We start from the raw sequence: 23,113 nt of genomic DNA, 5'->3' as shown, positions 1-23,113 counted from the left end.
ATTTTTTGTGCTAATCAAGCCCCTTTGTGGTTCCCACTACGCCCCTGGGTTCGCATAACTTTTACTTTTGATTGCGTGCGCCGATTTCCAAGTGGGATCGCCTCGACTGCCGACTATAGCTATTTGCCGGTCCGGTCTTTATCAAATCATCAGCTGGCCCGGGTTAAGTGGCGTTCGAAAACATAAACACCAAGTTGAGCGAAATTCGGTGGATTGATTGTCCGAAAGCAGAGCCGCTCTCGTTTTGAGCTCAGTTGTGGACGGGCCTTTGAACGGATCGCATTGTTTCTGCGTTAGTGCAAAAATGAAGACCTTCTGGATTTGCTTTCTTTTTGCAGCGGTCGTAATCTGTGCAGGTGAGTGAAAAAAAAACAATAAGTTCACGCCTACCTGCTGGACACCGAAAATGTATAATATATAAATATGTATGTGTTGCAGGTGAACCAGAAAACCAACTGCCCTGCGATTTGCGAGAAACGATTCATGGGAGCGTGTGCGTTTGCAACAGCACCTACTGCGATTACCTCGAACAACCCGAGCTCACTGATAGCTCGCAGATTGTGCTGATTAGCTCCAGCAAGGTGAGTGAGCAGGATTACCTGCACTCGCGGTCACAGCAATAGCACTTCGGTGGCAATTAAATGTTGAATATTTAACAAAAAAGCTAAAAATACATTTCGTTTGGGTTTCTTATCACTTATAAAAAACTTCTTTAAAAAAGTAATTGATTGTCAGAAAAAAAAATTTTGTTAGATTAGATAGAAAATAATAAATAAATAATATTGTTATTCTACTTTTACTTTTAAAATGGATGCCTGTTGAACATAGAATACAGATTTCGAACTGCTTCGTTTCAAAAGTACAAGTAGGATGACAATACTTTTTTTTTCTTCTAAGAACAACCAAAACTTTTCAATTATGAAATATTTAAAAAACTGAGTATCTGTGATCTTACAAAAAATAAAATTATTTCAGGATGGTTTACGCTTCAAGAAGACAACGGGGAATCTTTCGGATGGTACACCTATAACAGTAGATGATAAACAATTTACTGATGAGAACTTCAATGCAGAGGCGATTGTGGTGGATCAGTACAAAGCCTGGTTGCAGTTGGCAAACATTCCCCAACGCCTGTGTATGTAATTCCAAAATTACTTTAAACAAACCTATGATTATTTATATTGTTTCAGTTATCAATGCCAGCACTAGCACAGTTCGGATTTCCGTGAAACGAGATGTGCAATTTCAGAATGTCACCATTTTTGGAGGAGCGTTAACAGGATCAGTCTCCCATTTGCTCAATCTATTGCCAGAAGAGCTACAGGATCACGTTTACAAGTGAGATTTTAGTGTAAAATATCGTGGGAAATGTTTAACTACAAGCCATTCCTATTACAGATCGTATTACCATCAAGATGGGATTGCGTACTCCACCGTTCGGATGTCTATTGGTGGTTGTGACTTCGATTTGGAGCCTTGGGCCTATAATGAGTGGCCTCGAAACGATCTAAAATTAAGTAACTTCACAGAACTAGATCCAAGGGATCTGCTGAAAATCGAGCAGCTGAATCGTCTAAAGGCAGTGGGTGAACTGGATGAACTGAAGATCATGGCCGCCGCCTGGAGTGCCCCGCGCTGGATGAAGACCAACGATAACTGGACAGGATTCGGGCAGCTGAAATCGGAGTACTACCAAATCTGGGCTCTGTACCACCTCAAGTGAGAAAATACTATGCAATGCTATTGCCATTTATGAGAGACCCGATGCCTTTGCAGATTTCTCGAACTCATGCGGGCTAAAAATATGCCGATTTGGGCCATATCCACCGGCAATGAGCCGCTAAACGGCGTCATCGGCATTTTCTTCGTGCACTTCATGAGCATGGGCTGGACGCCCTGGCAGCAGGTATGAGCCATTGCGACTTGGCCATCGGCCATCGGCCATTGGCCATCGATCACGATTCTGGCTATTAAGCATGTCGACATTTTTTCGGCCAGGCTATTTGGCTGAACGACAACCTGGGCCCGACCATCAGGAACTCGGCGGAGAGCAAGGTGCTCATCTTTGGCAATGACGACCAGCGCTACACATTTCCCTTGTGGTTCAGAAAGGTATGAGAAATTTAAAAGATATCATTAATCCTGTACGAGTTTGAGAAAATATCATACCAACTTAAATCACTCGAGGTATTTCATTTAATTTTTTAAGTCCAAACTAATTTTATACAATTCAGCTTACCATTTTGTATTTATTTTGCTTTACTTCTTTGTTACCAATACATTCTTAAGCAAATTGATTTGAAAATTATTCGTTCTTTAGAAAACAAACATTTTATCTTGGTCAAGACTGAGAAGGTTTTGATCGTGAAAAAATTGTACTTTTAAACATAATATTATAGTTTTTGAATATATAGGCTTGATCATCAAACACTATAATATAGTTTTTGAACATAAAGACTTACCAATAACAGAGGAAATATGTAAATAAAATTAAAAATACTTAAATAATCCTTTAGATGCGCTCCGCCCGCAACAATTCGCTATCCTATTTGGATGGCCTGGCCGTTCATTGGTACTGGGACGACCTGTTTTTCCCGCAGCTGATCGACCAGGCGCACTCGGAATTGCCAGACAAGATGATCCTGAATACGGAGTCCTGCATCGGGGACAAGCCCTGGCAAACCAATGGACCGGTACTGGGGAGCTGGCAGCGGGGCGAGAGCTACATGAGGGCCTACACGCAGGACTTTAGGCACTCCTTCAACGGCTGGGTGGACTGGAACCTGGTGTTGGACGAACAAGGCGGCCCCAACTACGTGAAAAATTATGTGGACGCTCCGATCATAGTGAATGCCACCAGTCGCATCGAGATCTACAAACAGCCGATCTTCTATGCCATAGGGCACTTCTCCAAGTTTGTCCCGCCCCAATCGGTGCGCATCGAGGCGAAGATCGAGAACCTGGCAAATCCCTTCACCCCGCTGAGCGTTGTGGGGTTCCTGCGACCCGACGGCAATGTGGCGTTGATCATCTACAATGGGTAAGTGCATATGGAAAAACAATTGGCCAAATAAAGGTACAAATTATAGCTTGTGCAAATAGTCAGAAGGGAAATAAGAGTAGAACCAGAACACAAAATTAGAGAGCAAATTCTATAAGGGAAAAAGTTTTGTTTTAATTAAACCAAAGTAATTTCTTAAAGTATATAGACGCTCGACTACGAGTACTTGTGTATCTAAAATGTTGGATAAATCAGTTATATAATCATTTTAATTAGTGAAGTACCAATACATAATATTTAGAATCAATCTTTATATAAAGATTTAAGCTGTTCCCTCTATATGTTTTATGAGTTAATGCAAACAAGAAACTCTTCCTTAAAACGCAAGCATATAATTGGAATAACTTAAAATTAAACTGTTAATAAGTCGTAGATATGATTTACATTTTCAATTAACAACCTATTATATTAGGAAAATTTATATTCCTATCGCTCAAGTAAATGTAGACCGATTTATAAATTTATATATCAAACAAGAAGAGTAATTTCTTTCATATCCGAGCGTTGTTGCCAAGTACTGCATGCGCATCTATTTTTGGTTGCATCTGCGACGGTGCCGCTTAAGTGCGTCAACTTAATTGCCGACAACGTTGCGATTCACTTTTATGAATGCCTCTAATGGAGGCCCTGCACTCTGCTCCGCCGATTTCTTCTGGGTTTCTAAGTCCCTGCTCTTGTAATCTTGCAGCCAAAACGTGCCGGTGGATGTGGCCCTCAGCGATAGCCAGCGTGGAGCGATCAACCTCCGTCTGCCGCCGCGCTCCTGGCACACGGTGCTCTACAAGTGAGCCAAGGATTTCCCGTTCCCCATCCCATTCCCATTCCCATTCCCGGAACCCAACTATATAGTAATTTAAGCTAGGAGTTAAGCAAGGAGTCCAGCTGCCGCTGCCCAAAGGACCAATTGAGGCTCAAGTGACGGGAACACAACGGAAGCCAATAAATTGAACTCAATAGGATGAGCAGGATAATGGGTATGGATTCGAACACAAGGATGTGACGCGGAGACAGCGGAAATTTGTTTAAGCTACTCAATTTGCCGGAACGCGTATGTTTACAATGAAATTTCATTTGCCGTTTAATTTTGTGTGCGAGGGGCCGGGGAACGGCAAAGTACAAACGTCATGCATGTTCTATACTATATAGGAACATATCTCGGATCAAGTTGAGTGACAACTGCCAGTCGAGCGGCAACGACGGCCAACCGACACAAATGCCTCTCGCTCGAATATTATCTTTGGGCTAGTGCTCGGGGCCCGGTCTATTTGTTCAATATGCTCTATAAATATGATTGTCAATTGAGCGCCAAGCAAATGCATTTTCCCATTTCCCCGCTTTTCCCGCTCTCCCTCGCACTTGGCGCACAAAATGGGGCGTTTTATGTTTGACTATAAATTTAAAACTTGAAACGTTTATAAACCCATATGAATGTTGGTTGTGGCAGCGTCATTGCAGCGATGCGCTTCCATTTTGCTTTATATTTAATATACATATCTGCACTTCAACTATTTAATAATACTTTTATTTGACAAGTTGACAAAATGAATAAAATGAATAAAATCCTAAATAAAAATAATAGAAATAAATATTAGATTTAAGAAGAAATAAACACATTTAATAAATTAAACACATTCTATAGATAAAATGATTTCAAAATTTTGGCACACCTTAAAACAAATATTGGAAAATATCTTATTTGTAAGTTACTTTTAAATAAATCCAAAAATGAAAACAAACTAATAAATCAATGACCAAAACAGTTCTAAGCTCGAAAAATATATACCATATAAATACAAATTTTAATTATTATTAATGAAGGGTTTTAAATCTTTTGGTTTTCAACGTTGTCTTAAGTTTATCCCAGTACTTTAGCACAGCACTTGAGTACAAGTGTTACTTTAAACAACCACAGAGTGTTACAGATTGATCGAGTCGTCAGTAACCCGCTCTCGGTGACATCAATTCCCCATCCTTCTGGGTTAAGATGCTCCCTGCCATTCCTTATGGCATCCATCACTTTCGCCGAGTGCAGCATATGCATTCCGAGGGTTTGCGAGCATATCTGAAGTGCTTACAACAAAATACACTTATCAGCAATGAGCGTGTCAATTACATACCCCCATCCTCATGCCTTGCAACAAGAAAGTGCCAACATCGGGCAATGTGTCGAGTGCGATGGTGCACTGCAGCGAGCTGTTAATGAGGCTCATTATTAATATGGCAACGATATGTTTGTGTCATGAGCAATGAGCTGCCTGCGAAGGGAATTTACACGCGCTGCCCTGTCAGCAGCAAGATCAAAGTGGCAGTTCTCAGCCCGAAGTCCCATGGCCATAATGTGTTATGAGTTATTGGCGGGGTGGGAGTGCCGCCAGTGGCAAGATGATCCGCTTCCTGGGAGCCCGCCTCCCACAAAATCCACATCCCAGATCGCCAGTTCTCCGGCTTGTCAGCAGCTGACAGCGCCATGTCACAGCAATTTGCTCGGCCGTAGGTGTTCCATGTCAACTTCAACAGCGCATCGCCACCTTCCCGAGATGTCGCTGGGTAATGCCCTCTGACAGCCACTCAAATTGAATGCTCACTGCGAACTGGATACTATTTAGCCTTAGATTTATTTCGGGCATTAAACGCAGATCGCATTTCAAAAGAGAGTACTCGTGCACTAAGCGGAAAAGGGAAATCCTGAAGAAATAATAAAGTTATAGCATAGTGTTGTCGTATTTAAAACTATACGCAAAAGACAAACAAATTTTAAAAATTTCCTACAATTTAGAAAAAGATAGAACAAAATGAGCTTATGTATTTTAAAAATATAACTTAAAGAAAAAGCAAGGGTAATAAAATTCTTTTTTTTACTTATAATTTAATACCAATTATACAATTTGTTACATATTTTGATGCACTGCTTATAATTTTTCGTTTTATTATAAGGAACCCTGGAAAAGGGCTTTTACTGTTAAGTGCAAACTTTATTATTATTTTAACAATTAAATTAATAGCTATATTAACTAGCTAATTACTCATGGTTTAAGGAGTAAGTGTACATTTTAAAAGTATTTTTTCTCAATTTTAAAAACACATTTAATTTAATCGCAGTGTATCCATCTCCCAAGTGTGTACGAGAAGGGCACTTAAGAGATCTCTTCAGAAAGGCGCCGGATGTGCATGTTACATGTCTACCTACCAATATCCCAATTTCAGTCTGGAGAAAAGTGCAAGTTACAAATGCGTATAGATACCGACCATGATGCGGGTGTGTTTCCCCAATACGATTTGCTCGGCCGATAAGATTAGATTAGGGGGCCACCCACCATCAGATCGAGAGGGAAATAGTCAAAATTAGATATATCATCGCTGGGGCCAAATGCCATCAAACACCGCAAAGCCGTTACCGAAATGCGACGTCCGCTCTCACCGACTTTGGCCAAATTGGCCGAGCAGGAGGTGAATGAGACGCCCGACCGGATTCAGCAGGACATCATCATCCTCCGCGTCTGGATTCGCCAGCAGCCGCACCTGCGCGCCCGCACGGATGTGGATTTCCTGATCGCCTTCCTGAGACGCTGCAGGTACAGTTTGGAGGAGACCAAGCGCCGCATCGACCGCTACTTCACCCACTACAACCTCTTCCCGGAGATCATGAACAATCGCTGTGTGACGCAGCGACTCCTGGACATCAATCGCATGGGGTGAGCCTAACCATAACCAAATCATTCTCAAATTTTATAGTTTTTAAAGAACTGTTCACAAAATAAGTAACATAAAATAAGTAACATAAAATATGTATATAAAAGCATTCAAAGGTTAGCAACCATAGAATTGGTACAACTGTCAATAATTATTATTTTAATGATTTGGGGTAAGCTTAACCATAACAAAATCATTCTCAATTTTATAGTTTTCAAATAACTATTAACAAAATAAGCAACTTAAAATTTGTATATAAAAGCATTCAAGTGTAAGCAACCAGAGAACTGGTAAAACCGACAATAATTATTATTTTATTGATTTTGTTTCTTTGTTGTTTGGTTTTTTTAATGAAGATTGATTAGGTCTTGGCCAAGCTACCTAAAATGTATGATTTTTCTTCCAGAATTTGCCTATATCCGGATATGCCCAAGGGAGATAGTCGTTCAGCCATGTTCATAACCCGTTTTGGCCAGTTTGACCCCAATCTGTACATGCTGCGCGAGATCTATCACTTTTCCGCGATGGCCATGGAGGTGATAGCGCTGGAGAATGACCACGCCTCCTTGGCGGGAATCTGTGAAATCATTGACCTCGAGGGCGTCAATTCGGACAAGATGCGCCGATTCGACAGGGTTCTATTTCGCAAGTGGTGGAACTGGCTCTATAACTGCAGTCCCCTGAAGGTCAAGGAGATGTACATCATTAACATGCCCAAGGATATTCAGGGCACCGTCATGTTTCTGTACAACGTGCTCAGCATGCAGGTCAACTATCCGGTGTGTATAAAGGTTTCGAAACTATTTTGTACTCAATTTTATAAGCCATAGGCTTACCTGAAAATTTGCTGGTTTTCTCCTTTCGTACCAAAAACTATATTCATTTCCAATTTTGTTTTAAAAATGGGTTTATTATATTAATTGAAAGTTCCATTGACAGCTTCGAAATATATATTCAATTATAATTATTTATTTTTACTGGTTTCCATTTTAGTAGTTTTAAAACAAGGCAATCTAAAAATAATTAATTAATTATTAACATGAAGAACTTAAAAAAATCAAATAAAGTATTTGTGCGTATTACTCAATAATATAATAATAAATTAAAAATTTTCCATATTTAATAATATCAATTATTATGATGATGATCATTACATTTCCTTATCCATTTGCCATTTTAGATTCGCGTCCTGAAGAACAGCGAGGAGCTGATCGAGCACATTGGCAAGGACTCGCTGCCGGAGGAGTACGGTGGCACAAATGGCCACTTGGGTGAGTGCGTGGCCTACATGGAGGACCTGCTGAACAGCTACCGCGGGTATTTCGAGCAGGACTGCAACTACGGGACCATCGAGGAGCTGCGTCCCGGCGAGATTGCCACCTACGAGGCCGAGTTCGGGGCCAGTGGCTCCTTCCGCCGGCTGAACTGGGACTGACCATGACCCGGAAGCAGGAAGTCTGCCCCACCTACACCTACCATATACACATTCCAAGCTCTGCTGTAGTCGATCAATTAAAGATAACGCCCACTTATCACCTATCTATGCACTCGTGTATCTGTATGTACTCGCCTGCCGTGGGCTTCGGGTTGCCGTTCCAGCTGGTTAACAAGGTGTTGCCCCGATTAGATAGCGCCACAAACACCTCTGCAAAAGCCACCACCAACACCTCGACCACGGCGGTGCCTCGGTGGTTTTGGCATTTAGTTAGCATTGAAACGAGCGCCGGAATGGCGACCCACCTGAGACCTCTCGACCCCCAACTGGCGGCTCTGGCCAAGAGCGAGTGCAACGAGGAGCAGGCACAGCGCGCCGAGATTGTAGCCACCATCCAGACGTGGATCACCAAGTCGCCGCACCTCAAGGCGCCCACCGATGAGCGGCTGATCCTGGCCTTCCTGCGACGCTGCCGATTCAGCCAGGAGGAGACCAAGCGGCGCTTCGACAACTACTACTCCCTGCGCAGCGTGTTCCCGGAGGTCCTGGGATCTCGCCAGGTGGATGAGGCCCTGCTCACCCAGCTGCAAAGAGGGTGGGTTGTGAATCCTGTCCTATAAAGACATATCTGGTCTAGCCGGAATTTTATATTATTTTAAACTCACCTTTCTAATCAGTAGTGTCAAAATAATGAACATCTTTATCGTGGTAATGATAAAAATAATTTATTCACTCACTATCTATGGATATTACTTGCTGGAAATTAATTTCGTGCTGGCTTTATAAAGTTAGCAAATATGACTATCAAAAATGTTCTGACCTTTGTTAAGTTACAAATTTCAAAGTAATTAAGACTACCACAAACTTAATTTCCCTTTTAATAAATTTAGGTATTTTGTAATACAAATGACTAATTTACTTCCCCAATCCCCAGGATCCACGTGATACCCACGCGACCTGTGAGTCCCGAGGGACCGAGGGTTATCATCTCGCAGTTCCGGAACATCGATCCCAAGAAGTCGAATCCCCGGGAGGCCTTCAAACTGGTCTTCATCATGCTGGAGCTACTGGCCCTGGAGTGCGATAATGCCTCCATTTCCGGGCTGGTGTGGGTGGTGGATGCTCGGGACGTGACCATGGAGCAGATGTTGCAATACGATCCTTTCCTGCTGAAGAAGGCCTTCGCCTTGGTGGATCAGTGTATCCCACTGCGATTTGTGGAGATTCATATGATAAATATGCGAAAGGAAGGACAGACCATTTTCAACTTTGTAACAAAGTTCTTACCCTCCAAATTACCTTTTAAGGTGAGTCATTATATAATATATTATGTTTAATTTGTTAGGTCTATTTTTAAACAGACTAAGCAAATAAGAGTAAAATCAATCAAGTATCAAGAAGATTTTGTTATGCTTACTTAAAGAGGCTTTAAAACTGATAATAGGTTTTTATTGATTTGCGTAATAATGTTTAGTACTACTTCATTGTTTATATATATGTGTAGAATATTCGTTGATAGTAACAAAAATTTTCAATTAATCATGCGCAATAATTTTATAAATAAATGTGGTAAAAAAAAGCTTCATTTTATTCAGCTTATGTTTAGATATTCAATACTTTTATTGGATTCTTATCAGTTTGTAAATGTTATTGACAAACAAGATAGCTGCACCATTATTAGGGCAATACTTAAAAGGAAATCCGAAATAATGAATACCAAGATCATATATTAACCACGCCCATTTCCTTCTTCACAGTTCGTGGTGCACAAAAAGTCGGAGGATCTGTACCAGCACCTGCCCAGGGATGCGATGACCATCGAGTATGGAGGAACCAATGGCTACCAGGCGGAGTCTGTGGACTACTGGCGCCAGAAGCTGCAGGACTACAAGGATTACCTGGCCAAGGACGCCCAGTACGGAACCAATGAGAAACTCCGCGTCGGATTGTCCAGTGCCTGGGCCAATGGAGAGCTGGACGGGATGAGCGGCTCCTTCCGCAAACTGGAGCTCGACTAAGTTAAAGACTCTATTCGCTGTTTGAATTATCGTTTAATTAAGTGCTAGGGCTATACAAATAATTTAAGGCCTATCTGGGTCACTGGGTATCTCGTGTATCCTCTTAAAAATATCTTTACAATTGCCTAAGGGTTTTGGGACTTAATGCTAGGTGCTGCACTTCCGCTTGAAGTTCGCATGCAGAGATGTGGATGCAGGCACTCCAGATGTGGGCGGCGTCTTGGAATCTGCCGGTGAGGGCGTGGCCTTGTTTTGAATGGGACTCGTGGTGCTCTTGTTGATGCTCTGGACAATTAGGTTTAGGCAGTCCAAACTTGAGCCATTGGCATTGCCGTCAAAGTCTGTTGGTGGTGATTCAATGTAAATATTTGGATGTCCATCAGTGATGGGTGTTTGACCCTCTTACCCGTAAATTGACCATACTTCTCCATGTGCTTGTTGTAGAAACTGAGTTTATCTTCCAGATAAGCCCCGGCATACGAGCTCTGAAAGCAAGAACATATCAAAGAAATAAACATTTAGTTGGCCTCAAGCGAAATTGGGGGAAACAATAAATTACACAAAAGTGTCGCGAGGCGAAATGACAACGTCAAAATTGCTCCGGGCCTGTCAACTTGGCCAACAAGTGCCATACGAAATGCAGTCTAATGATGAGATTAAGCCAAAATTTATGCAAGTAAAGATACCACAGGCCAATTAAAATGCATTGAACCACTGCAGGCAAAAGTGGTGCATTGTCTGCGGCGTTTTTGTGGGGCATTGTGTGCACACTTATTACCAATTAAATTAATTTGATGCTATATTTTTGCTTAGCATACGCAGACGACAGGGCATCCGGAGACGGAGATGCGCTAGGGATTTCACTAGAAAAATTCGCATTAACGCCGATGCTAAGCAAATTATAATTGCCACTTCTGGGTGGGTTTCCCTCATCCCTCATCCCTCATCTCCCCTACCCCTACCCCATCTGGTGCAACTATAATGCCGTCATTCCGTCTACAAGGATCGGGAAAAACAGGGCATCACATAGTGTTCGTTTATATTTAGCGAACAACAAAGTACGGAGGAGCAACAGAACAACAGAATTCAACCCGAGTGAACTGAACTAAACTGAACGAGAACAGACGAACTCACACTGCACTTTTATAAAGCGATTTATCATTTTCCAAGCGTTTAGTGACAGCCTGCGCTCGATATACGACAACTTACACACAGATACACCGAAAAAAATTAGACAAAATGAGGGTACATCCCATTTTATAATTTCAATTATAACATTTCACGCACCAAAATGTAAACTGATAAAATTCGGAATGAAAACTAAATACGCTTGTATCACAAAAAAATATATATTTGTTTTTTATGACAAATTTAAATTGTTCCCCTGACAAATTGCTTTAATATTCAAACTTTTTTCGGTGTACTTGTTTGTATGTCTATATGGAATTTCGGTGTATTTCATTTTCCCGAGCAACTCGGGCATATATCATGCGCTGTATATGAATGAAATGCCACTTATCACTTGGGCATTCCATTTTTTCGAGTTGCGTAAAGATTTTAAGCCGCTTTTTGGCGCGCTCCTCTTAGAAGTTCTCCACCGATCTTCGAGCATGTAACGGATATGCGGCATTATGCGATTTGTTATTCCCAAGCTGCACGAATTTTTACCATGAAATATGCTTTTTATATACTAAACCCACTTTGGAAATATTGCCATGTTTTTATGAGTGCTGCGGTCACTCGTAAAATCCCATAATCCATTTGAGAAAAATCACTATTGGCAGCCAAAATAAACGCTTGCTAGAAATTCATGTTTATAGAAATGTTAAATGTTTTGTGGGTTGGAATTTGAATTGTGAAAAATGGTAGTCTTTAACGCTTTCCAAGAAACCCAAACCTTCAAAATAATTATTAACTGGGTTAAATTCCTGGGAAATATTAAGTTTGGGCTGTGAGGTCAGTCCAAGATAACAAAGTATACAAAATATGCTTATCTATGACAGATTTTTGTATTTTGCTGTAAACGTAATAAACTTATTTGAAGGAAACCCCATCAAGTACTGACTCACAGCCATTGCGGTTATCAATGGAAAGTGTGCACCCGCGGCACGCACATCTTTCAGTGAGTCATTTGCACCCAGAAGTTTTATCTCTCCACTTAAATGATTATGGTTCCAATTACGTAGAAATCTGATTGATAGACGGCAAGGCATTTTGAATTCGTGCACACTTAACGCTGTATATCTGGAGTGCTTCAATTTATTGGCGGCGATAAGGGAATTTATAGCGAACTCAAGATACACGCTCTGACTTGGAAACAGTTCAAAAGGAAATCTTCTACTTAAATCGCGGAGGTTTATAAATACACAGGCTCCAAATGAATGGATATGGATGAGATGGATGGATTGCCAAGGGTCTGAGATGCATTTGAATGTCTGCACGTTTGGCGCGATGCCAGTTTTTAATCAAACTATGGCCGCACATTAATATCTGCCAATGGGTGGGGCGCAGTGAACATACAAATATGCTAAGTTTTATGGTAAATTAACAAATTTGTACATTAAAAATGTGAAAAACTTAAACAAACTGCATGGAAATTACTCAACGCAGACCAACCCGAAACGAAAAGGGGGCGTTGCGTCGAAGATGGCAAAAATGTTTGCATAATTGTTGACAATTTGTTGGCCTGTCATTTGGGAGTATATCCCGCACCCGTTGTTGCCCCACTTTCCCCCACCTAAGCCATGTCTTGCAACACCTTTCGAAGAGGAAAACACCCCGAGATCATGTCATGTTTTTCCTGTGCAATTTGTCAACTGCCACATCGGTTTTTGTTCCCCGACGTACGGAAACTATTACGAAACAGAAAAGCGATCGCTGCAATCCCCCAAACATGGGGATGACGATTCCCTACTCCTCAACCCGGCCAAACGAATTTGTTGTAATTAATTTACAACACGTTTTCCATTTCCATTTCATAGTCCAGGGGCGGGCTTATAAAAAGAAAATTTATTTATTGCCTTTCACTAAATGCAGAGACAACGACCCTTTCCCTGCCACCGTAAATTCTCCGGCTATTTGTCCTCTATTTTTTTTTCAAGTTTTCGGGAAAAACTTTTCGGGGCCCAGATGGAGGCAAACTCCTCTGATCATAACTCATAATGTTCCCGGTAATCGGGTGAGTCTGGGAAGGAGGACGATCGCCCAGCAGCGGAGCTTATTAAGTCGCACGTCAGCGAACGCATAAATTCTGGTCAGCAGATACAACAGATATCGGATGGGACATCATCGGGGATATCGGGGATCCGTATATTCTATTTTCATGTTCGGCACTGCGACCAGACCCTGAGATTTTGATGAATGTGCGCGTCGCCAAAGAAAAATGTACGAAAGCGTTGCTCATGCATGAGAATTTTACGAGAAAATAATTGCGGAACGTATTTCCCCTCGATGCTGGGCTTAATATTAATTGGCGTTCGGCGAAAAACTTACCAGATAATCGGACTGGCAGCTTTTGCCGCTTAGACTGGGCGCCAGGTTGTCGCCATCGCGTGTGGGATTGGATTCCTATAATCCCAAAAAGAAAGCGAAATAACGATTAGCCATGTTTTAAGATTTTTGGGACAAGATCTTTGGACATACCTGCAGCAAGTCCTCCAGGCTCTCGATATACTCGATGGCATTGCGCAAGATCTCGACCTTGGGCAGCCGCTGGTTGGGATTGGATGATGTGCGTCGCTTGAGGATCTCAAAGGCCTCGTTAACCTAGAATGCGAAAAGAATAATCAATTAATGGCCATCGTTGAAATCATGGAAATCCATTAGGCGCGCAATAAAAACACACAGTCCCAGGCGTGTTCCCCTTTAAGTGGCTCTTTAATAAAACATATTTTAAATTAAATAGAGCATAAAATTTTCAACAATTAAACCGTTCGCCCGTCGTCTGTCTCTTTATGACAGCCCCTTTCCTCTTTCCCGCTTTTCCGCTTTCCCCTTCGCTAATGTCTCTATGTGGAGCTATAAATACGTGTGGTTCATCCAAAACTTTTACGATTGTCGAACTCATAAATGCCGCTGTTTAACTCTTGGTCTTGGCAAATCTTTATGTTTTACACTCGTTGGGTGGTTTCCCTTTCTGCGTTTTATGTCAATGGATCCTCCCCGGTGGGGCAGGCAATCCAAGGCAAGTGGCGATGTGTTAATTTGTGGGGTGCCAGTGGTCCTAATGACATTGCAACAAAGTATTTTCAATATAACAACAAGCTATTTTAAGACTCTACATATATGTAATCCTATAGGATTAAACAAAATAATGTAAGCTTCAAACAACAGAAAAAGTAGGTACACTCAAATTAGAGCCAAAAAACAAAAAGACCCAAATTCAAGATATTATGATCCTAAAGATGATGGCTTTGGAAACCATTTTGAAAAAATCTTTTCGAATTTTTCAATTTGGTATTCAATTTATTTACACCGGAGTTCAAAGTCCTTTTGTCTGAGCAAAGCTAAAGAAACCAAATTTTCAGATTTTTGCTTATACTGTTGGAAATTGTTTGTGCTTCACATTTATTTTAATTTCTTAAAGTTTTAGGACTACTTTTGCGAGGATTTTTGTTAAAAACTAAATCAGCGGCTTTATCCAGTAGCAACGACAAGAACGACTGGGCGTTGTCACACTATCGATACCTACACAACTCTAAATATGACCTGCCAATGTAAAGCTTTTACTTGTATTAAAAATAGGTTAACCTTTAAGTTTAAGCAGAAGTTAAATGTTAAGGCGTCTCTTAAAACCATTTTTCTTAATCTTATATTTTTTTAAATTAGCCAGTATATATAAAAGAACGACTGGGCCATGTCACACTATTGATAATTGAACCATTGAACTAAACTATAACATAACTTCCCGAATTCGCTATGGAATCTAAAAACTTGACTCTAAAGAAGGTAAGCTAAACTATAGTTGTGTAGATCTAAAATGTCGAGTGCCTTGACTATCCAATACCCTTTATTCAATTATCCGATGACTTTAATTGCAATTGTATTGGCGCGGCAAACAAAAAAGATATTGACACATCTAGAGTTAAGGTATATTTATCGGGTTCAGCTGACCGCTTCTGAAGTAATTATTTGGTTTGGAAAACTTTTTGTGTGTCGATAAATGTTGTTTGAATAAACATATACCTCACGAAAATGATGTCTCATTTTAACATTCTTTCACTTTATTATTATTATTAAATAGCAATTTTCTAACTCGTATAGTTTTCGATATCTCGATTTTCATACGATATGAGTTGATCGAGTCAGCTAGTGAACAGATTTAAAATATATACTTTAATATTATATATAAACTTTATAGGGTCGTAAACGCTTCCTTCTAACTGTTATACACTTTTCAACGAATGCAACTTATCCTTTAACTTAACAAGTCACAAGTGTAATTAAACCCCAATTATGGCAGAGTAAAGTAATGGCTCCCAACCTTTCTCAGTCTCCGGCGTTCCCTCATGGTGGCCGCCTTCCGTCGGTCCACGGTGACGCTCTTCTTCTTGCACGCTTTGCAGGCCCAGGTGAGACAAGGTCGCGAGGATTGGGCGGAGGAGCAGACGAGGGGCGCCAGGACGTGCTCCTCGGAGCTGAGGCTGCTGTTCTCGTCGTCGTAGTCGGTGGTGTAGATGGGCGATGGAGTCATGTTCATGCCCAGCTGCTTGTCCATCTCCGCCGGATGGTTTCCGTGGCTGTAGTTGCAGGAGAGTCCCGATCCGGAGGCAGAGATGGAAGTTGACCCATTATTTCCCGAACCGGCTTCCCCGACGGCATTAAAGCGACTGAAGAAATTCTGCAGAGTCTGGTGGGGATTCTGGCTGGGATGCGACGGCTGCTGGTGCTGGTTAAAGCTACTGTATCCATATCCAGGATGAGATTGCTGGCCATACCCATTGTTGTACTCCTGCTTGATGTTGTGACCCGCGGGCATTTCACTGTTTCCACTATTGTACTTGGTCATTTTGGGCCAATAAACTTTACTTTTATAATATATTTGGATTTAAAATGTTATGCAACGAGTTTTTATAAGTTTTAAGTTATTAACTATATTACTTATTTAATAAATAATTTGGTAAGATGTTACACTTTCCTGGTTCCATGGGAAGGATAATTCCAAAAACCAGAATTAAAGTTCTTTCAACATTTTTTCGGAGTCCACTAGTAATTTGTTTATTTTTTAATAATGTTCAACTTAAGATTGCAGACAACTTTAAAGTTGTTTCTTCTGTTAAGTTAATTTTAGTTTAATAAATTGTCCCAAAAAATTATTTTGGTAAGTCTACTCTTATTTTGTTGGCTACAAACTTTTGTAAAACTTCGTTTACGTAAGTTCACTTTCTGGAAATTCTCTGTTTTTAAAGGGTACTCTCAAATCTTGTTTTAAAAGAGAGTCCTGTATTGAAATAAGGAGTGTTCTAATTTTCACACACAATTAATTTCTTTTTTTTTTAATTTTGATGAGTTTAATATTAATTTTGTTGATTAAATTTGGAATTACTTTTTCCACTTTAGTTTGTGACTCCCGTTTCACGCCGTTTTGCGAGTCGCAGAGAGTACGTACCGCCGTCCGTCGCAAACGCAACACATTTGGTGACAATATCCAAGAACGGATCTCGGGGATCTCGGTGATCTCGGGGCCCCCAGATGTGCTCGCGATCCTCTCGGAGCGCGGATGCTGCTGCGTTTTGAGTGGCTGGCGGCGGTGCTCTCGAGTGGTTCCTATTTTTAGACGCGCCCCGCCATTAGACGACATTGGCGGTTGTCTAAGGCAGAAGGACGCTACCGCAGGCCACGCCCCTCTATTTTCAATGAGTTTCCACCGATTTTCCGCTCAATGAAAAGCGTGTTTGTGAAAGGCTTATTTCGCTTATAGAGAAATCAAATAAATTCGATTCTACCTGAACAGCGATTAGTGCGGGGCATAAATTAACTGTGGGGCAGCCGAAGAACAATTCGTTAATGTGACACTTTTAGTGGAGAGTGTCCCCACCCTCAAATTGCCTCAATGGCACCCACTTTTCCATTGACAATATACCTCCCGAGAAAAACCGAATTGAGCAAAAAAATAAAATAAGAGAGACCGAAATAAAAATAGTCAAAAAGTTGTGTTTATTTATCGCTGCTCAGGCACAATATATATCTTTGGAAATCACCTTTAAATCTTCCCCAGCGATATTGTAAATCTTTTGTCTTAGGCCCGCGGTTTGCTCGAGCGTTTCCCATTTTAATTTTTCCACTTTTCCTTCCCCACTTTTCCATTTTATTTTATTTCCTCGCTTTTGTTTGCTCGCCGTACTTTGATGGATGTTTTGTTTTGATTCGGTCTGATGGTATTTTGGTGGCAAAGACTATTTGTTTTGCCACACTATAATCCCAATTGTAAATTTAATCATTATCGCCTGTCTCGCCTTCTTTACGCCTGATCTTTATTTGCATTAGGGATAACCGACGTTAGAAGTGGGCTAGAAGATCCATTTTCCATTCAAACTTCTCTTGCAAAACTATTGCATGATTTTAATAGCGTAAGATAAAAATATTCATTTATTTTACTATATAAAAAAAATTTGAATTAATTTTTCTAATGGATTCTGCATAACTTGTTTTTTTCTTCTTTTTATTTTTTCCTTTTTATTAATTACAAAATAATCGTCGTCCATTAAATAGTTTTTTCTATTTCTCATTAAGTTTAATATGTAAACGAAACACGAATACCAATTCCTTTAAAGCTTATTTAAATAGTAATTCTTTTTAAACAAATTTTGTAGATATGAAAAATGCAGATAGCTGAGAAACTTTATCGATTATGCCTCCAATTTTTGTTGTATCCAATCGACGTAAGCTCCGATGCGTGTAAAAACGTCGGGCCAGCCCTTTATTCCGCACGGACTCGTTCCGTAGGAGCTGAAAGCAGCAATGTAGAACACCTTATGACCGCCAGATTCTAAGGGCACCATCAGTGGACCACTGACGCAGGTGTCGTCTCCCGACTGGCCACCAGCACACAGTTGCGAGATGTCCAGCGGAACCTTGTAGGAACTGTACTTCTCCTGGCAACTCGTCAGGTTCCACACGTTGAGTGTTCTCTTTATCTTGATCGGACTTGTTTCTAAATACTTGTTGGATGTCCAGCCGGACACAAACATGGCTTGGTCTTCGAAGGAGTTGTCCCTCAACTCCTCGTCGGTTGGCAGGCAAATGGGTCGCACAAAGTCGGTGTAGCTATCGGAGGATATAATAACGTCAATGGAATCACAGGATAAGACCAGATCCAAGCACACACACACCTGACACTCTCCTTAAGGCGCAACAGTGCAATATCACTCCTCTGGTCCACGGATTTCCGCAGATATTGTTCATGTATAATAGCCTTTTCCACCTCCACGTCGATGACTTTGGGGGCGCAGATGGGCTCCTTATTCAAGCGGGTTACGCAGTCGGGATCGGTGCTGGTGTTCCATTCACCCAGGCGAACATGGGTAGGGCTAAGGTCTGGCCTCGGCAGACAGTGAGCGGCGGTCAGGACGTAGCGGGAGTTTATCAAAGCGCCTCCACACCTAAATACACTACCATCGGAAGAAGCTGGTACAATATGGAGTTATATTAAGGTGGTTTAAATATCTAAAAACTCTTTAAAATTAAATTAAGTAGACAGTGTATGGTTATTTGTGAAAATGAATGTGCTAGAAAAACATTATGTCATAGCAAAGGGCTTGTAAAACTCTAATAAAAATTCAATATATAGTTTTTTGCTTGAATAGATCTATAAATCATAAGTCCATACAAGCCTGTTCCAATTTTCACTTTCGAATGTTTTTCTTGAGCTAGATTTGTACATAAATATTAATATTTAATTGGTTAAAATATAATTTTTCATTAAAAAAAGTATTCAATAATTATCATATTTTTGTAACCCTTAAGATTTAGAGTAAAACGTTTTAAAGTTAAAACTGAGACATGACGGCTTTTAAGTTTTGCGGTTCAATAAAATTAAATAAATTTACCAAATTATTATAAGTATTAACATAAAATTTTCTTTAAATTGAAACCTCTTGACTCAGAGTAACTAAATAACACTTTTATGTTGTGTTGAAAATAGTTTTAATGATTAACTTACCTTCTTCGTAGGCAAGCCGGGCTATCCACGGAAAGTCCCATAAATCTGCATATGAATTAGTGGCAGGCGTAGGTGAATAGAGTCCACAAATATCTTTACCGGGCAGCACGTTTCCGGGCTGGGAGCCGTCCGCATCCGAAGTTTTCTGTTCCGGAACTGGAAGAGAATATCGCTAATTACAATGCAGTTAAGGTTGATTAGCAATCTAAACCGGTTAGACTGCTAGTCAACCTGGTCAACTGCATTGAAATTAACGATATTCTCCTCTAGGCATGAGAGAAAAACATATTTTATATTTTTCATTTTACAGTCTTATTTTAAAAGTACTCTACTTAAAACCTTCTTAAAAGATTGTTGCTCAAAAAGGTTACAAGCCAAGTCTAAAAAGTATTCCTTATATACCTTTTCGTTAAAAATATCAATACAATTTGGTCATAAACCCCGATATTTTTGCTGAGTAAATGAATTTTAAATCAACACTGTGGCACTTTGGAACCGAATACTTTTTAGGGAATTTTGTAACATTGCGTACAGATTCAAGACAAATATGATATTCTTATTTCAAAAGTCCCAAGGACAGTTAACTCACCTGCTCCTTCTCCGAATCCCAAAAATGCAATCACCACCAGTGCCAGGAGAAGAATATTCCGTTTCATATTAGACATCGTACCGCTGCGGGTTCTAAGCTGATACTATCACCTGAGGTGATCCAAATTGAACTAAATGTGGATATGTGCAGTTTTCCCGCTTTTGCCTATATCATAGTGCATAGCGAATAAACAGGTTACTCTAACACAACTTATTTAAGAGAACATTGCTCACTTTCTGTAGGATTCCCTTGGACGTCATTTTTATTGATTCACAAGTAGAAAAACAAAGGTCTGAAAATTTGATCAATAAATTACTTCCATACAACCCTATCCAACTAAATTACTTAAATTTGTTTAACTAAAATAACAATTTTTTTTGGAAAAGTGTTTATAGGCACTCTGGTAATTGTGTAAGAAATTAATAAAACAGTTTTGAAAGATGTGTGTCAAATGACATAGTTGCACTTGGTTTTGTTTTCGAAGAATTTAAAAAGCTTAATCGGTTAACATATTATTGGTATTAAAAAATGGAAAAAATAATAATATTAATCATCAGAATTTTTGTATTTAACGCATAGAAATTTTGATGTAACATAACTTTCTTTTATAAATAGTTTTTGTTATACTAACCAAGCTTAAATCTCAATAAAAAACTTTTCGCGCTGCATGAGTGCTTTTGCATGAGGGTACGCTACCTTATTACTTTCACCATAAAACAACCCATAAAATCCGTTGGATGTTTCTGTTACTAACTAGTAGATTTCTAAATGTGTATTAAATTCACAAATCTTTGAATACTCTTAAAATATTGATTTGTTAGTTGTTAAAAAAATGATTTGAAATTAACTTTCTTCTTTCCAAATCTTCACTAAGTTTTAAAAATCGCCACAAGGTGGCGCATTTTTAAGCAAAAAGCCGCATAGATGGCGCGTTTTAGCCCATTGCAAACTTATTTGAACGAGCTGGCAACGCCGTAATCGTTTTAAATATATCAGGCAACACTATAAAAAATACAGTAAATCCTCCATTTCTCGGAACACTTATGCAGCAAAAATTATTAAATGAGACTTAGATTTATTATATCGACCATGGATACCATTAACTTGTACTTACAATTGAATTTACTGTCACTTGACATGAAGAATATAAACAAAACTATTTAATAAAATAATAATAATTGGATTATAGAAAAGATTTTAAAATTCAATTGGTATTGGTTGAGTCACATTAAGGTGAAAGGGGAGAAAATAAATATTTGGTACTGTTATTTTTCAACACTTTCAAAATGTCTTGATTTTAAAGAGTATTGTATTTTTACTATCAGATATATTTTTGTATTTCAATTACATTCACTCAGTCTAACAATTCCACTGATGCTTACCAATATTTACCTGACGCAATTTCATCAAAGTTTAGTGCAGACACTTATCAGTTGTGTAGGCGTCTGTTTTTACCGAGGTAACAACTAAACTGAAGGTTGCGTACGTATTTTGTCAACAGTCAGGCACTTCCAAGCGTTGCACATCAATTTCCAATTAAGACAATTAAGATGCGGCAGTGTTTGCGAATTTTCTAATTTTCTCGATCTGAGTTTGCAAATTACACCTGTTGTTTGCTTTGCCTGTTGCCAGGTGGCAATTGAGGTTGTTGCTTTTGCATTTTCTGCTTTCCATTCATAAAATTGCGCTGCATGCGGCAACAGTGCGTATGAATTGCGTCAGCCAATGCATGAAAGAGAGAGAGAGTTGGAGAAATGTGTAGTATTGGGGATGGAGGATGGGAGTGAGAGAGATTATTTTCTTTGCGCAAAGAGAGCGTTTGTCGAGAGAGATAGGTCGAGAGTGAGAGAGGCAGCATCAAAGTCCTTGGAGAATCATCATGAGAAGTTCACTGGGGCAAATATTCATTGATATATTATATTATTTGTCTAGACTGAATAATAAATATTTTGGAAAAATATTAGGTTGTTTTCTTATACATATGTATAATTAGAGATTTATATATTTGGACTTCTTTTTTTAATATTAATGTGGATATATCAATCTTCAAAATGATATGATTTTTTTTAGTGTATTTAATAGAATATCAATGTTCTTTGTGCTTATGTACTAATGTATGTATGAAACTGCATATTACTCAAAAAGTGGTAAGCAAAATTCAGCATACGCGTATTAATTGCACACTCTCTTATGCCGGTACAGGTTTGTAATGAAATCCATCATATTTTTACCTTTTTATGTTCGCTCAGCGAGAAACTCGCTGAAGAAGAAGAGACCGACAAAGGGGGCGGGGCTGGGTGGTGTTGAGTAGGGGGAACCTGGGCAACATTATTTGGGAGCGAAAAAACGGCGCAATTCGCGCATTTACATTGGAGCCGTCGGTGGAGACGGTCGCTCTGCTCCATCTGCCAGCGGAAAATCGAGATAGTGATAGTGTAAAAGCGAGAAGGCAATCGCCTGTCGGAGCTGTTATTGTTTTCATTACAAGGCGCGCGAAGAGTGCGAAATGTTATTGTTGTTATTGCCACGCAGCAAGGCCCAGCGGAATAGGAAAAGCTGATCAAAACGGAAAACAAATGGAGTAACCAAAAGCGGAGTGTAGTGCAAAAGTTGAACGAATATTGATAAGCGAGAAATACCATAATAATTGATAGCATTCCTTTAAAAGCGGTATTAAATGGACAGGTGAGTAAATTGAAAATAAATTGTTGCATGTGGAGAGATCAGAGAGAATATATATATATTTACCATATGTGTGTCACTGTGCCAAGTTGAGAGCTTTCAGTGTCAACACGTGCATACACACATATACATACACTTTATTTACCTTGTTGTTCACTTACAACATTTTGTTGCTGTAATTGCTCTAGCTTATCAATGTGTGCGTGTGTGAGTGGGCTCCCTTGTCCGTTATCTTCTGCCCCACATGTTCTCTCTTTGCTCTCCCAGTCTCTCTCTTCCTCTCAATCTCCCTCGAATGTTTTGATTCAAAACAGATTTAAATTTATTTTCGCTTTGTTTACTAGCACACTGCGTGCTTGTAGATATTTTTAATAGTTTATTTTATTGCTCAGTCACTGAACATGCAACTCGTTGATGCCATTTCTCAGACCCTGAAAAAGTGCAAATGCATTAAGAATTCACTGAAGTAAGTGAAATT

The 23,113-nt window shown here is 39.8% G+C and overlaps 5 protein-coding genes across 6 annotated transcripts; 3 read left to right on the top strand and 2 right to left on the bottom strand.

Annotated features, from left to right (window-relative positions):
* Positions 1-73: 73 nt before the first annotated feature.
* LOC108043665 (lysosomal acid glucosylceramidase) lies at positions 74-4,615 on the top strand. The gene is made up of 9 exons (XM_017122467.2): positions 74-356; positions 439-581; positions 976-1,135; positions 1,191-1,338; positions 1,399-1,719; positions 1,777-1,906; positions 1,999-2,112; positions 2,517-3,040; positions 3,750-4,615. The coding sequence occupies exons 1-9, from the start codon at positions 305-307 to the stop codon at positions 3,847-3,849; spliced, it is 1,692 nt and encodes a 563-aa protein (XP_016977956.1). The 5' UTR covers positions 74-304; the 3' UTR covers positions 3,850-4,615.
* A 1,845-nt stretch (positions 4,616-6,460) lies between these two features.
* Positions 6,461-8,268, top strand: LOC108051500 (alpha-tocopherol transfer protein-like). Its single transcript, XM_044456635.1, has 3 exons — positions 6,461-6,753; positions 7,158-7,530; positions 7,932-8,268. Exons 1-3 carry the CDS (start codon positions 6,461-6,463, stop codon positions 8,184-8,186), a joined length of 921 nt encoding a protein of 306 aa, XP_044312570.1. The 3' UTR covers positions 8,187-8,268.
* A 193-nt stretch (positions 8,269-8,461) lies between these two features.
* On the top strand, positions 8,462-10,211 carry LOC108051499 (alpha-tocopherol transfer protein-like). Its single transcript, XM_017133627.2, has 3 exons — positions 8,462-8,781; positions 9,121-9,493; positions 9,944-10,211. The coding sequence occupies exons 1-3, from the start codon at positions 8,480-8,482 to the stop codon at positions 10,202-10,204; spliced, it is 936 nt and encodes a 311-aa protein (XP_016989116.2). The 5' UTR covers positions 8,462-8,479; the 3' UTR covers positions 10,205-10,211.
* Positions 10,212-10,217: 6 nt separating this feature from the next.
* Positions 10,218-16,833, bottom strand: LOC108048710 (myogenic-determination protein). The gene is made up of 5 exons (XM_017129535.2): positions 15,687-16,833; positions 13,847-13,969; positions 13,697-13,771; positions 10,611-10,689; positions 10,218-10,545 (listed from the first exon to the last, which is right to left on the bottom strand). Exons 1-5 carry the CDS (start codon positions 16,209-16,211, stop codon positions 10,352-10,354), a joined length of 996 nt encoding a protein of 331 aa, XP_016985024.2. The 5' UTR covers positions 16,212-16,833; the 3' UTR covers positions 10,218-10,351.
* A 1,017-nt stretch (positions 16,834-17,850) lies between these two features.
* On the bottom strand, positions 17,851-20,063 carry LOC108048708 (spaetzle-processing enzyme-like). 2 transcript variants are annotated; one of them, XM_017129533.2, is made up of 4 exons: positions 19,954-20,063; positions 19,365-19,520; positions 18,535-18,829; positions 17,851-18,469 (listed from the first exon to the last, which is right to left on the bottom strand). In XM_017129533.2, exons 1-4 carry the CDS (start codon positions 20,027-20,029, stop codon positions 18,052-18,054), a joined length of 945 nt encoding a protein of 314 aa, XP_016985022.2. In that variant the 5' UTR covers positions 20,030-20,063; the 3' UTR covers positions 17,851-18,051. The 2 variants fall into 2 exon arrangements, with proteins under 2 accessions (XP_016985022.2, XP_016985023.2); XM_017129534.2 differs by lacking the exon at positions 19,954-20,063 and adding an exon at positions 19,767-19,901 and having other exon boundaries at positions 18,535-18,813.
* Between the last annotated feature and the right edge of the window lie 3,050 nt (positions 20,064-23,113).

This window comes from Drosophila rhopaloa, unplaced genomic scaffold (genome assembly GCF_018152115.1).
Source record: "Drosophila rhopaloa isolate 14029-0021.01 unplaced genomic scaffold, ASM1815211v1 contig_14, whole genome shotgun sequence".
Taxonomy (NCBI): Eukaryota; Metazoa; Arthropoda; class Insecta; order Diptera; family Drosophilidae; genus Drosophila; species Drosophila rhopaloa.
This window is presented reverse-complemented; position numbering and strand designations above follow the sequence as displayed.